This window comes from Erithacus rubecula, assembly GCF_903797595.1.
Source record: "Erithacus rubecula genome assembly, chromosome: 5".
In the NCBI taxonomy this organism is placed as follows: Eukaryota; Metazoa; Chordata; class Aves; order Passeriformes; family Muscicapidae; genus Erithacus; species Erithacus rubecula.
This window is the reverse complement of record NC_136687.1, coordinates 17,027,705-17,041,374: the sequence shown is the minus strand read 5'-3', so window position 1 is coordinate 17,041,374 and position 13,670 is coordinate 17,027,705. Positions and strand designations below refer to the sequence as shown.

General features: G+C 39.6%; 1 protein-coding gene across 1 annotated transcript; it reads left to right on the top strand.

The window, feature by feature from the left end:
* Positions 1 to 2,679: 2,679 nt before the first annotated feature.
* Positions 2,680 to 9,007, top strand: CCKAR (cholecystokinin A receptor; the record flags this gene model as incomplete). Its single annotated transcript, XM_079307151.1, has 5 exons — positions 2,680 to 2,803; positions 3,541 to 3,792; positions 5,965 to 6,226; positions 7,750 to 7,877; positions 8,490 to 9,007. The coding sequence occupies 5 exons, from the start codon at positions 2,680 to 2,682 to the stop codon at positions 9,005 to 9,007; spliced, it is 1,284 nt and encodes a 427-aa protein (XP_079163277.1).
* Between the last annotated feature and the right edge of the window lie 4,663 nt (positions 9,008 to 13,670).

The following is a 13,670-nucleotide window of genomic DNA, read 5'->3' as shown; positions in this document are numbered from 1 at the left end:
ACCAGTGTTGCCAATAAAACAGCCAGCTCCAGAGAAGTTCTTACCTAAAACTTTTAACATCCCAAATAATGTATGATTAAGTACAAGTGGACAGACACTCAGGTTTTTGTTTCTCCTAAATGATAAAATTGCATCTGCAATGAGTGAGCATTTCATTAAAACCTCTTTTTTTTGTCTCCTGAAATTTGCAGGGAGACAATGAGATGATACTGATCTGCATGGAGAGTGATCTATCAAAAAGTTGTTAGTTGCTAAGTAGCTAAATGTAGTGGAAATGATACTAAAAAGGCAACTCAGAACTGTCCAAACATGAGGACTATTGGCTGTACATTTGAGTAAATCTATGCAAAATAAAAGCCTAGAAAAACAAAACTCTTTGATCTCAATGTGTTTCATGGAGAAATCCACTCCAAAAGGGGAGTCAAGAGTTCATAGTAAATTCTTCCTCATTTACTCTGGCAATTTAACTAGCAGATGCTGAATTGAGCTCAGCCCAAGACCAGATGGTATTCATCCAGGACTTCTAAAGGAAATAGTAAAATTATTAACTATGATGTGCAATCTATTGTTTAGATCTACATTGTTGCCAGGGGAAAAAAATTGTGCGAATGTGATGCCAGTGTTTAAAAAGGACTCCAGGGGAACTAAACCCTTGGAATTTTGAGCCAGTCTGTAAGCCTGGCATTCAGAGAAGGAAACTGATGAGGACTCTAAAAACAGATAAAAATCTCTGGACAAATTTTTAATGGGAAGCTGCACCTTGCACATTTGGAGTCCTGAACATGTGAGCAAGGTCATCAAGTTTGTTTTGAACAGTAACTCCAACAGTTGCTGGGATTTGCACAGAATATCATTCTCTCACAATTCTGCTCTTCTTTTGATTGAAATGAGTACCTCTTGGAGTTTGTCATGGCTCAGTACTTATCCCTCCACTCTTCAAGCCTGTGCTGCACATGCTGTCTCCTACCACTGTGTTCTGGGCTCCTTTGCTGTTTGCACAGCACACAGAGCCAGCTGTGGCCAGTGCAGCCTGGTTCCATTTGCCTTTCTGCCAACTCTGTGAAGCCTCCAGCTGTGGCTGCTGGCCTCATTGGCTTCACCCATCAAGCATGTCTTGACACTGAAGTGGGCCCATCCCTTGGGCAGGGGCTCAGTGGGGGCTCCTGCTATCCTGGGGAAGCTGGTTCTTCATCCTGTCCCACACATGTTTGAGACTGATACAAGAGACCTGCACTGGCTTGGCAGTGTCAGTCCTGTCCTGCAGCCCTGGCCAGCCTGAGAGCAAGGTGGTCAGTGGGACTGTGCAGTGGTGTGGACCACTGCTGACCAGCTGCATCCAGGACTTCCAGAAGCACAAAGGATAATTGAGAAATTGCAACTTTCAATGTAACTTTTCAATCTACTTTCCTAGGCAACTATTCCCATTATTCATACTATAAAGCAAAGCTGGCAAGACTGGAAAACAAAGCCAGGCTTTCCAGTCTGTGTGTATCAGCTTTGAGGGATCAGGACTTGTTATAAAGAACCTGTTACTTCTCTGCCTTTAAGTAATAGGGATTTTTAAATGTGAAACTAGTTTTTCATTCAGTTATAGCAGAAATTACTTTCTAATATTAATTTCTGACCATAAAGAAGCTATATACTGGAAAGTAAAAGCCCATGACTTTATGAAAACACCAGTGAGGATGATGCTTATGCATTAAAAAAGCAGAACTTTTAAACCATCTAGATTTTTGTGTTTTCCATGGTGTGTTACTAATGTGCCACAGTTTATCAGTTTTATCAAGTTTGTCAAGTCATATATAAGTTCTTTCACAGAGGAAATGTATAGGCTTCTGTTTATAATATATTCTGTTTATATTTATTATCTGACAATTCTAATATACTTTCATAATATTTGATCCACTAAGTGAAATTAGTGAGTTCTTCTGTTGACTTGCTGGGGTTTGGATCAGGCACATACAGCACTTTTTTATGAAAGTAAGCACTTTGCCAAATGAGATAAATGTAACTGCTTTTATTTTTCCGAGTCTACCCTATCTTCAGTTTACTCAGAAAAATATGAAGACAAGAATCATTTCCAAGTAAGGAATGCAAAATCTTCACTATGTTTTTTTCTTCTCCACCCTTTTATTAAACGACTCTTAGCATTTTAAATATCAGTTGAGAGGCAGATTTATCACTCTCCTCACTCACTGGGCCTCAGTTATAGGCTGTGACATAACAGGCTGACTGAGAATTATTGCAGAGACATGAGTAGAAGCAATCTCACAAGGGGTTAATGCTGTAATCTTTTCCTAGCCTGTTAATAATCCCAACAGTAGTGCAGTAACAGAAGAGGGTGGATCTAAAAAGTACCGGAGGGGATGTGTGTGTGTGTGTGTGTGTGTGTGTGTATGTGTGTGTGTGTAAGTGAGTGAGAGTGTGGATGTGCACACACGCTCTGCTTTCCTGAACTGCCGTGTGTGCCCCTGGAATAAATCCTGTTCAGCCAGAACAGGACTCTGTGTGCTGGGTGCTCCTGCCAGACAGTCAGAACAGCTTCCCTGCACAGCCACAGCTGCTCCTCCTGTATTTCTTCTAGAGACTTCATTCAGAAACGTATTTGTTTTCTGAAAGCATGGGCAGGTAGTTACAAACCCACCTTCTTCATCAAAGCTAACCTGTGGATACTGAAGAATGGAAATAGTTGATGCTAGTAGCTTCCTTGGGAATGGTACCAACATTACTGATTTCCTCTGTGATATCATCTTGGAAAATGACACTTTTTTCTGTGTGGATGATGTACCTTATCCTTCTAAAGGTATGTATGGAAAATTGATATTTTTTTTTCCAAGCAGTTTTAGTCCTAGCTGGATGTAGAGATACTATAGAAAAAAAGAGATATGTAAAGCATTTTGTCCGAGAGAGTGCAAAATCAACTGCTTGCTTTTAAGTTGGTATGAGAAACAGGCAGCAAAATTTTAGTATGTGCTAGTTTTCCAAGTTCAGAATTTAACTAGGACAAAATTTGGATAAAATGAAAAATTAAAACAGTAACACTTTGGAGCACGAAATGCAAACATCTCTACTAAGGACTTGGAGAAACATGATTTTTACTCAATTCAGGAACAATGGAGTGATCAAATCTGATACTATGTATGAAAGTGATTTAATATGAAATTATAGCACTCTGAAGCTGAAAAAAAGCCCATATATTAAAATGTCTTTTGATTGCTCGATCTTTTCTTTGCATAAAATAGGATCTCTCTTAGTAAGTGGTGCACAGTAAGTAGCATGAGAAGCACATGCTTTAAGAAGTTGCATTTGACTCTCCAAATGTACAATGTATTGCTTGCCTTGTAATTTAATGCTATGCAATTAAGGTAACTCAGAATACATTTAAGAATTTCAGCACTTTCAATGATTTTGCATTGGTGTAAAGATGCAAACCTTCATAAAACTGAATACAGAAAGGTTTTTACCTTTTGATTAAAGGTTGAAATATGTACTATTAATCTGAGTTTAATACTGTGTAACTGATCTTGTGAAAAATTTCAGATTTGCATCAGATAATACGGATTCTGCTGTATTGCTTGATATTTCTGCTCAGCATTTTGGGGAACATTCTGGTGATTACGGTGCTGATAAGAAACAAGCGGATGAGAACAGTCACCAACACATTTCTGCTGTCACTGGCAGTCAGTGACCTGATGCTCTGCCTTTTCTGCATGCCTTTCACCCTCATTCCCAACCTGCTAAAAGATTTTATTTTTGGAAGTGCTGTTTGCAAAACTGCCACTTACTTCATGGGTAAGTCTGGGAAGTTTATACCTATTTTGAAGACTGACTAATGAGACACGTGAGAAGGTATTTAAAGATCTGTAAAAGGCTGATTTTTTCCCATCCATCATTGAAGTTACCAGTATTATGAAGAAACAACTTTGTAGCACAAATCTTCATGGTTCTGGTGTCCTTGGTCTGATCCAGCAAAACACAGAGGCACACACTTAACTTTAATGACATACAGAAGTGTTTTGCTGGATGTGAAGATGTTGCATGATCAAATTTTAATGAGGAACCCAGCACATGCACTTGCTTACTCATCACTGATAAGATTCTTACCAGTGTTCAGGTCACCCACCAGAAATGATGGGCTTGTACACCCCCAGTAAGGGCAGATTTTACCCACACATTTTTGGCAGCAGTAATAGATAAAACAAGAAAAGAGAAATAGGCCAAAGTAGGTGTAATTTGCAGAGCTGGAAGCTGGAGTAAGTACTCTGTGAACAGACCAGGTGTGATCAGAGCTCACCAGAAGATCATAAAACACAGATAAAGATTTTATAAAATGACTTTGAAAAGCATCATTTTTGTATACCTTGCCATAATCTTTTTGGTTGTGGTGCCAAGAGCTAGGAGTTTCAAAATGTCTGGGTTGTGCAAGTGATTTTTGTCTCACTTTAATATTTCCTCTGCATTTTCTTGTTTCTTAACCAAAAAAAGCAAAACAAACAAAACAAAACAAAAAAAAAACCTCAACCAAACTAAAGAAAAAGGAAAAAAAAAAAAAAAAAAAAAAAGAAAAAGAAAAAGAAAAAGAAAAAGAAAAAGAAAAAGAAAAAGAAAAAGAAAAAGAAAAAGAAAAAGAAAAAGAAAAAGAAAAAGAAAAAGAAAAAGGAAAAGAAAAAAAAATTTAAAAATAAAAATAAAAAGAAAACATAATGTAAAGTTTTTGCTGGGAGTCGAGGAGACTCTTAGTTGATCACAGAAACCTCAGGTCCCCTTTCAACCCATGCCCTTGAGAACTTTGATGTAATGTGAAAGTACACACCTAAAGTGTGCGAATGGGAAATCAACATTTGTAGATAGAATCAACATTTTTGTAGATAAAACCAAAGAAACTAAAGGCCATGTTTAAACAATTATAATGAATGGCTGGCAAAAATACTGTAAAACATTACTGAAGCATTGTCATCTTCCTCTTATTGCACACTGTGTAAATTACTTTATTAAAAAATCCAGTGAAATAGACAACCATAGAGTTTCTCATTATGAAATTGTTTTATTTTAAGAGCCAGAATGTGAAGATTTCCCACTAAAAGTTCAGATACAGAGGCATCATCTGACAAACAGACACTGACAACCATTGCATCAACTGTGCTTGATTTTTTATTTTAGTATATAGAAAGACAAATTTCCAACTACAAATTATTTCTGTAAAACAAACTGTAACGATATTGGCATTTTATAGTCTTACCCACATGCACAAAGAAAAATAAAAGTTCATTCACTGAGAGAAAAATCTATGGCAAAGTTAAGAAGAAATATTTATAATTTTACAGTGGTGTTCTTGTGCACCTCAATGACAGAAACAGAGAACTGACAGAAACAACTGTACTGTATTTTATAAAATGTGAACAGAAGAAATTAAGGGTATTCAAAGGACAAAGATTCTGCTTCATGACTTCATTTCTCCTTGTTTGTAACTCCATTAGCATCTAATTAAGAAGTTGTAATAGATTTAACTCTCTTAAATGAGAAAATCAGATCACAAGTCAAGCAGGACACTCAAAAAATTAAAACAATAGAAAAGGGATTGTGAATATCTGTGTTAAGAGAGTAATTAACTGATTTAAAATGCTTTGTTTGAATTTCAGTGCAATTAGTAGAATGAATGAACTACAGCAGTGAAGAGAATAATTATGAGTCAAATTATCTTCTTTCCCTGTTACCAGAATTTTGTGGTTTGACAGAGTGTGTATTTTTTCTTGGACTTTTGGAGTAAGAAAAGCACAGAGCAGGAATATCAGTCTGGAGCAGTCTGGAGACCCAGACCCACTGCCCATACTTTCTTCACTCACTTAATCAGTATGGTGTTTATAAATACATTTGCTTATAAATAGTTTGCTATATTTTTAACTTTTTGTATGCATACATTAAGCTAGCAAGAAAATAACCTTTTTCTTTATTTTAAATACACAGGTGTCTCTGTAAGTGTCTCTACATTCAACCTGGTTGCCATATCTTTGGAGAGGTACAGTGCCATTTGCAAACCACTGCAGTCCAGGGTCTGGCAGACAAAATCTCATGCCCTGAGAGTGATTGCTGCAACCTGGTGTGTCTCCTTTATTATCATGTCACCATACCCAATCTACAGCAAACTGGTTCCTTTCACCAAGTACAACAACACCACAGCAAACATGTGCCGGCTCCTTTGGCCAAGCAATGTCATCCAGCAGTCCTGGTAAGACATAACTGGCTGCTGGCAAATGTGTCATTATGTGGAAATGGGATTTCATGGTAGCAATAAGCCTGTGGAAAACCAAGGAGTAACCTTCAGCAAATGTTTACACCCTATCATGCTTATTGAAGATGTAGAAAAACCCCAACACTTTAAAGCTGCTTGCATTTTGACATTTGCATGACTTTTCCCTTGTCATAGGAGAGACTGCCCAAGATGGCAATGATTCTCACACTGTGGTCTGCTAAGCCCCAACTGTCACTGTACAGAAAGCTTTTGTCACTTGTGGCAGGAATATTGCTTTCACTCATTTACACATGAACTTCAACATTCTCAGAGAAATCCTTGATTTGTTTGAAGGTTCTCTGTTGCAGACAAGTAGAATATGAGGCTGCAAATGTCTTATTTGAGAATCCTTTTAGTTGCTTATGGAGAATAGGGGCAGAGAGAAATGGGGAGAAGCATGGTCCCAGTGCTACACATCCAGGCAGGGTAAACAGCAGCACTATCAAACTGCAATAGCACTGAGACATGATGTCCTTGCACGTTGACTAAACACTGACTGGCACCCAGAGTGACATTTTTGATACTGAAGGTCAGTTGGAACTGGGAAAAAGACAAAAGTCTTTTTTGGTATGGCACATCCACAAAGAGAGTAACTTCGTGTTAATGCTTTCAGTAGTGGTCTCAGGTATTTGGTGGCATGAGGAGGAAGGGTACAGGAAAAAATGCTCTTCTCTATGGTCTCCCTACAGATTCCCAGGTGTGTTACTGAGTTTGCACCAAAGTCACAGGGATCAGGAGAGATGCAGGCTCATGGATGCATTTAAAAATTATTATTTCCCCAACTTGTCATCCCATCAGAGAAGCTGACCAGGAGAGTAGCAGATGTGAAACCAAGTAAAAGCTGCTTCCTTTACCAAAGAGATTGCCAGTCCTGGGGTCCCTCCTCAGGAGCTCTGCATGGCTCCAGGGATGAAACCCCAGGATGCAGCTGCTCTGTCTTTGCCCACATGTGCCATGGCCCTCAGGAACTCTCTAAGCAGAATAATGCAATAATTTACATTAGAAAAGACCTCTAAGATCATTGAGTCCAACCATTAAAATATTTTTAATGTTCCAAGGACCCCTTTGAGAATCAGCAGGTGCTCATTTGGTTTCTGCAAGGCAGTTTTTACATTGTCCAAAGCTACAGTGCTCATCTGGTTACAGCAGGGAGCCCCACTCATGGGCAGAGAGAGCATCTGCCCCTTGACCACTGTGGGAGTGCCCATCTCCTCTGGGCTGCTTAAGTGGAATTAAAGATGGTTTTCAGCCATTATAATCTTGTTCCTGCTGTACCTTTCTGGGGGGAGCAGAAGTAGGAAGCTTCAAATTTCTGAGGTGTCAAAATGATACTTTGTATTGGCATGAAAAAAAAAAAATTAAAATCCTGAAATCTTTTCTTCCCCAATTCTCAGTTGTTTCTCGGGTTTCCTCTGATTTTGTGCCATTCCATATTCTCAGTGTGTCTTTTGATTCCTTAGGTACACTTTCCTGCTACTCACACTCTTTCTTATTCCTGGGATTATAATGATGGTTGCATATGGCCTAATTTCTTTGGAACTCTACAGAGGAATAAAATTTGATGCTAGCCAGAGAAAATCTTCACGAGGTAACAATACATTTTGGTTTGGGGGGGGATGAGTTTAAAGTTGCAGTTGAAGATATGAACAGTCATTTTGAGACTGGCAAAAAGAAAGCTTTCTACTGCAAAAGTGATCCTTATGGTCAATTATGTCATGAACTTGCCAGCTGCATTTCTTGATCAGTTATTCTGCTGCCAGCAAATAAACCTCATCTATGGATTGTTTGCAAAGATTCAGGGCAGAATACATTGAATTTCTAATCTGTTTGTTATAGAAATACCACGGCTTTTTTCTGGCCATGGATGAAGATCATTTTTGTCAATAAATGTCACCATTAAAATTATCAAATTTAAATAGAAGCGTATAACCTTGAAAACTATCTTCTGTCCATACTGAACTAAGCAACATTTTTACACCTTTTGCATCAGTTTGCATAGAGGTAAGATGTGAGAGTATTGGGAGACAGTGGATTCAGAGCAGCTGAATGACTCAGAAGCAGGCCAGTGCTTTCTGTGCAACAGTTGCTCAGCTATGAATTATGCTGTTTATCCAGACTTAGACTGCATTCTTCAATTTTTATTTGGCTTACTGTTCAGAGATATTTTGCCAGCTATGTAAACGGAACTTTATATGTACAGAAAGAAGAGGAAGTACCTGCAGCGCCAAATACGAGGATGGAGATGGATGTTACCTCAACAAAACCAAAAGAAAAAGGAAAATGCCATTGCAACAGCTGTCTGCTATGAGCCACAACAAAATAGAGAGAGTGAGAAGCAACAGCTCTTCTGCCAACTTGATGGCCAAGAAGCTCGTCATCCGAATGCTGATGGTGATAGTGGTTTTGTTTTTCATTTGCTGGACTCCCATCTTCAGTGTCAACGCCTGGCGAGCCTTCGACACGGCGTCGGCGGACCGGCGCCTCTCGGGGGCTCCCATCTCCTTCATCCACCTGCTGTCCTACACCTCTGCCTGCGTGAACCCCATCATCTACTGCTTCATGCACAGGCGCTTCCGCAGCGCCTTCCTGGCCACCTTCGCCTGCCGCGCCGGGCCCCGCGCCCCCGCGGCTCGGGCCGACTGGGAGGAGGGCAAGACCACCAGGGCCTCCCTCTCCAAAGGCTCTTACACACACATGTCTGCATCTGCGCCCCCCTGAGCCGCGCCGGGGGAGGCAGCCAGGGGTGAATTGTCTGGTTTGGAAAGGGACCGCGGCGTCAGCGGAGCGCCGTGTAGTCCTGAGTTAATGAAACACTTCGGCTGGCAGTAAACACGGAGAGAATTTGATGGGAAATTGATGCTATCGCTTTCTCGGTGTTACATCACTTTCACTTCAAAAGTACAAAGGAGGAAGAGAGCTCTGAAGATAAAGGACTTTATGAAAAGCCTTAGAAGTTGCTCTATTTGTAATAAATTCCACTGCAAAAATTGGTGTCCTCTACATCAACAGCTTTGCTCAGTTTTCAGATGCAGCTCTGAGTATCTCTTAAAATTTCCAAGATGCAAATAGATTTTCCTCAAACATAAATGTATGTAATGCAGTCTTCACTTCACTAGCTATGCCTCATAAACAAAAATCTTTCTGTTATATTTGTACTATCTTTTCACATTATTTTAGCTGAGCTAATACATGTTGAGATATTTTTGGTGTCGCTCTCATGGGAATTCTGGGGTGGCAAGAATGGGCTTGTCCATGTGAAATTAATGCTTTTAAGTAAAATAATTTCTTTTTTTTAAAATAAAATTAAAATAAATATCATTGGCTTTGTGGGTGGAATACTTTCTTCACTCAGGCAATAGCATAAATTAACATAATTTAATGTATTTTTCACTTATATAAACCCCATGGAACAAGGACAAAGAAATTACTTTCTTCTGTGCAGCTGAAAGCACCCACACATGCAAGTGGTGGGGTCTAAGAGGAGCCACAAAGGCTCATGTGGAAATTCCCACTGGGAAGCAGAGGGATAAAGCAAAGGGGTATTTTACAGAAGATGCAGGACTGAAGGCACGGGTTGGTGCCCTTGGCAGTCACATTTCACAAACATATTCACACCCACTTCAGGAGTGGCACTGCTAACATGGAAATGTAGGCACTGGGTGCAGAATGGCAGAGAGGGCAGATACAAAGAGCAGAGGCTGAAAGGCTTTGCCAGAAAACAGGTTTTCTAAACTTTGGAGCAGCTATTTACTTCAACTACACATACTGGTAAACGGATTCAACACAGAGTAAAACAGCTCTGAGTGATGTAATTACTGGTGCTTTGCTGAGCAGGGAGCCCAGTCTCTTCCCTGTGCAGCACACAGGTGAGTGTGGGTGCTCAGGTCTTGTCCTTTGCTCTGTGGAACTCATATGGAGAAGTTCCATCACTTATTTAGGTTTGTGAAAATATCCTGTTGAAGATATTTCTATCTTCTAGCTGAATCAATATCATTATAAACCCTTGTTATTAGACAGAGATTAAATTTGAGCACAGCATGGAATGTAGATGTGGATATTAAATATAAGCCCTCTCGAGGTTTTTAATCAGGAAAATCTGATCTCTTTACAGAATGATTTTAAATTAGAAATATGCTGTGAGTTCCAGCACCCAGATTCATGTTCTGCATTCAGTTATTGCCTGAAATAATTTACCCTAACAACTTACAACGCAACTTTGGCTATTATTTTTTTTCATCCAGCTTGTCCACAGACAGGAAATTAAAAAAAAATTCTAAACACTACTTATGCACAATCCATAGAAACAATGTTTTGTCTGCCTAGTTAATAAAGTATCCCTGCTCCTGGAGCGGTGCTGAGACTACTGACATCGATCTGACCTTTTGCAAATACACAACAAATTAAATTATGGGATTTAATTCATAGCAATAAAATTAAAATTTTACTTCACTTATGGATACATGTTAAGACCCTCTACAAACCTGTCCTGTGTGTTGCAACTGAAGGAACAAACTTAGCTACTTTGGAATTCATGTGGAAGAGTGACAGCAGAAACATTCTTGTGAAGTATTTTATACCAGTTGAAAGCCTGGATCGATTATAGATAATAGTTCAGAAATTGCTGTTTAAGTCAGAAAACCCTCCACACTTTAATAATGTACTGGGTGTGACTATTGCTGGCTGACTGCTGTATTGCAGGACAGCCCGTGCCACAGCTCTGTGTGCTCTTTCAAAGGCAAATTCCTTTTCATAAATGTAGCTTCTGCAGTACCTGTAGAGACATAACAGGACACGCACAGTTCAGGTGCTCTCACTGATTGAGTCTGAGGATAGTGGTTTCAGATGAAAACCAAAAGCTATTTTCAACAATGCCTTAATCAGATCTCAGCCCCCCGTGGCCTCCAGTAGCTGCAGCTGAAAGGAGCAGAGTTTCTGATTGATTCCCTTCTCTGACTGTCAGGGAGCACAATTTGGAGGTGATGAAATGAGGAAGGCAGGAGAAGATCCTGATGGAGTGGTGGCTGGGAGACAATCAGGGAAGGGTTGAAATGTGCCATTTCTCCAAGGCCCATCTGTGTGTGCGTCACTCATCCCCTCCATTGCCCCCTCTGCACCTATTTTCTTGTTATACCAACATCATATTTCTTTTGATCAATCTCCCTAAGCCACAAACCTTATGCCAAATTCCAGCAAGATGTAGGAATTAAGCTTTTAAAATACAATATTGCAATCCAGTCATTTTGTATTCTTCTGCCCTGGTCTCCTAGCACAGGAAATTTTAGTCTTTCTGCATCTTAATGCCATTTTTCCTGATCTGTGCATTGCAGAAGTCATTCCTGGGTCCAAACGTTCACCTTTCATTGCTAAACAATCATGACATCCTCCCAGTACCTGTAATTCAGATGCTGATGGCACTGAAAAGTTATCTTCGGCAATAATTATGGGTGGAATGAACAAACCAAAATAAAAACAGCCTAGGAAATCTTCTCATTTTAGCAGTAGTTTACAGGGGTTTTGAAGAAAAATCCTATCCTACTACAAGCAGTACCTAAAAGCAAACTGTTTTCCAGATGTAGCAGACAAATAGCAAACCAATGAATTTCAGGTGTATGATGTCCATAAACCTTGGAAGTTTTTATCTTCTTTCCCTTTCTCCCAACTCCCAGGGCTTTTCCCCCTCCCTCTGTCCTTCTCTTGTCTCATTCAGCTGCATGACACCATCTGATTTTTGTCCTGCATACTTCTCAGTCTCTAGGTTACTTTCCCACCACCACCAATTGCTAGAGGATTTTTTTCTCTTTGACAGGTTTATTTTCCTTCCTAGATTTACTTTCCCAGAAAGCACTCTCATCCTCATTTCCCCCTATCATCTCCTGACAGACTCCTGCAGCACATTTCTCCAAGCAATATATCCTGCCCACAGCACAGCAGCTCTGCAATCCCTGCCTGCAATGCCACGTCTGAGCAGCTCTTGAACACTGGCTCTCAAACAAGCAGGATGCACTAGTTCAGAAAACAAAAGTGGAGCATTAAATAACACCCAGCTGCTCCTCTGATACTTCTATTCACTATTACTTGCAACCTCAGTCAATACTGAAATGCATGTTCAGCTAAACCAGGGTTTCTAGTGGTAGAAGATGCCTGTTCTCAAAATGAAAGTATAGAAAGATAAAACCTAATGGTTTTGAATTTAAGAAAGGATTATGTGAGAGCAGAGGCTGCTTTTCATTACAGATCAGAGTGGCAGAGAGTATAAAATGAGAGTTTAGACTTCTGCTTGGGTTTTATTTGTAAAATGCTTTGCTCTTTCACTTCAAATATAACACAGACCAACCAAATACCACTTCACTCACATGTGCATGTAGGTCAGCAGTTTGCTCACCCTCTGGCCACAGTTTTCCAGTCAATTTTTCTATATGCATTATTAATTTCAGTTAAACAGCTTCATCTTTTTATGCACAATCCATCCAGCATGCACCCAGCTCTTTTCTCAGGAGTTACATACATCATAGTAATGCATGCCTTTAACATGCCAGAGTTTCTCTCAGTGTGTATAAAAACCTCAACTTCTAGAATTACCTTTTTTATTCTTTCCTTCTGCAGTGCTTGTTAGGCTGCCTTGGGTACCTCCTAAAGAAAAAAAATGCAAAAGAAGTATTCATGAATTGTAAAGCTCCTGTTCTGCTTGCCTAATGGCAATCCAGCCCTGCTAGGAGCTATTTGTCTGCATCTTCACAGATAACTATTTAATGAAGAGTTTTCTTGGCTTCCACTACCAGTTGTGTCCAAAAAGCTAATTTTGAGCTAGGGAGATGTCAGTTGTTCCACTGCACAGTGAGACAAGAACTAAACATATTCATTAGCATCAGCTGGTAGTAAACATCAAGTAGGAATCATCCCCTATGGGGTAAACACCAGTTAATTGATGTCCTGCTATTTTGACAGTTATTAAAATTTAAAAAAAAAATATATCCTGATCGAATGAAGAAATGCAACTTATATACAAAGTCTGATTTAAAACAGTAGACAAAAAACACAGCATAGCTCCTGTGAAAGTCATACAAACACCAAAGCAACAAACCTGGCATGAGGGAAAGTCACACATACAGAATCTAAATTCACAGGAAAGGGGCTACTCATACTTTTTGCTTGCTGTCAGACACAATTTTTTATTATTATTATTGAATGGACATTGGCTCAGGGCCTTAATCTGAGAATATTTAGCAACTGCTAAGAGGCCTCATTCCTGACCAAGTGAGGAATGACACACAGAGGTGAAGCCACAGGGGCAGCTATGCTGAACACATAACAATGTTCAAGAGAGAACTTTCTAACCAGCTGGGAACTTGCATTGACTCCTCCAAACCTGCTATGGTCCTTC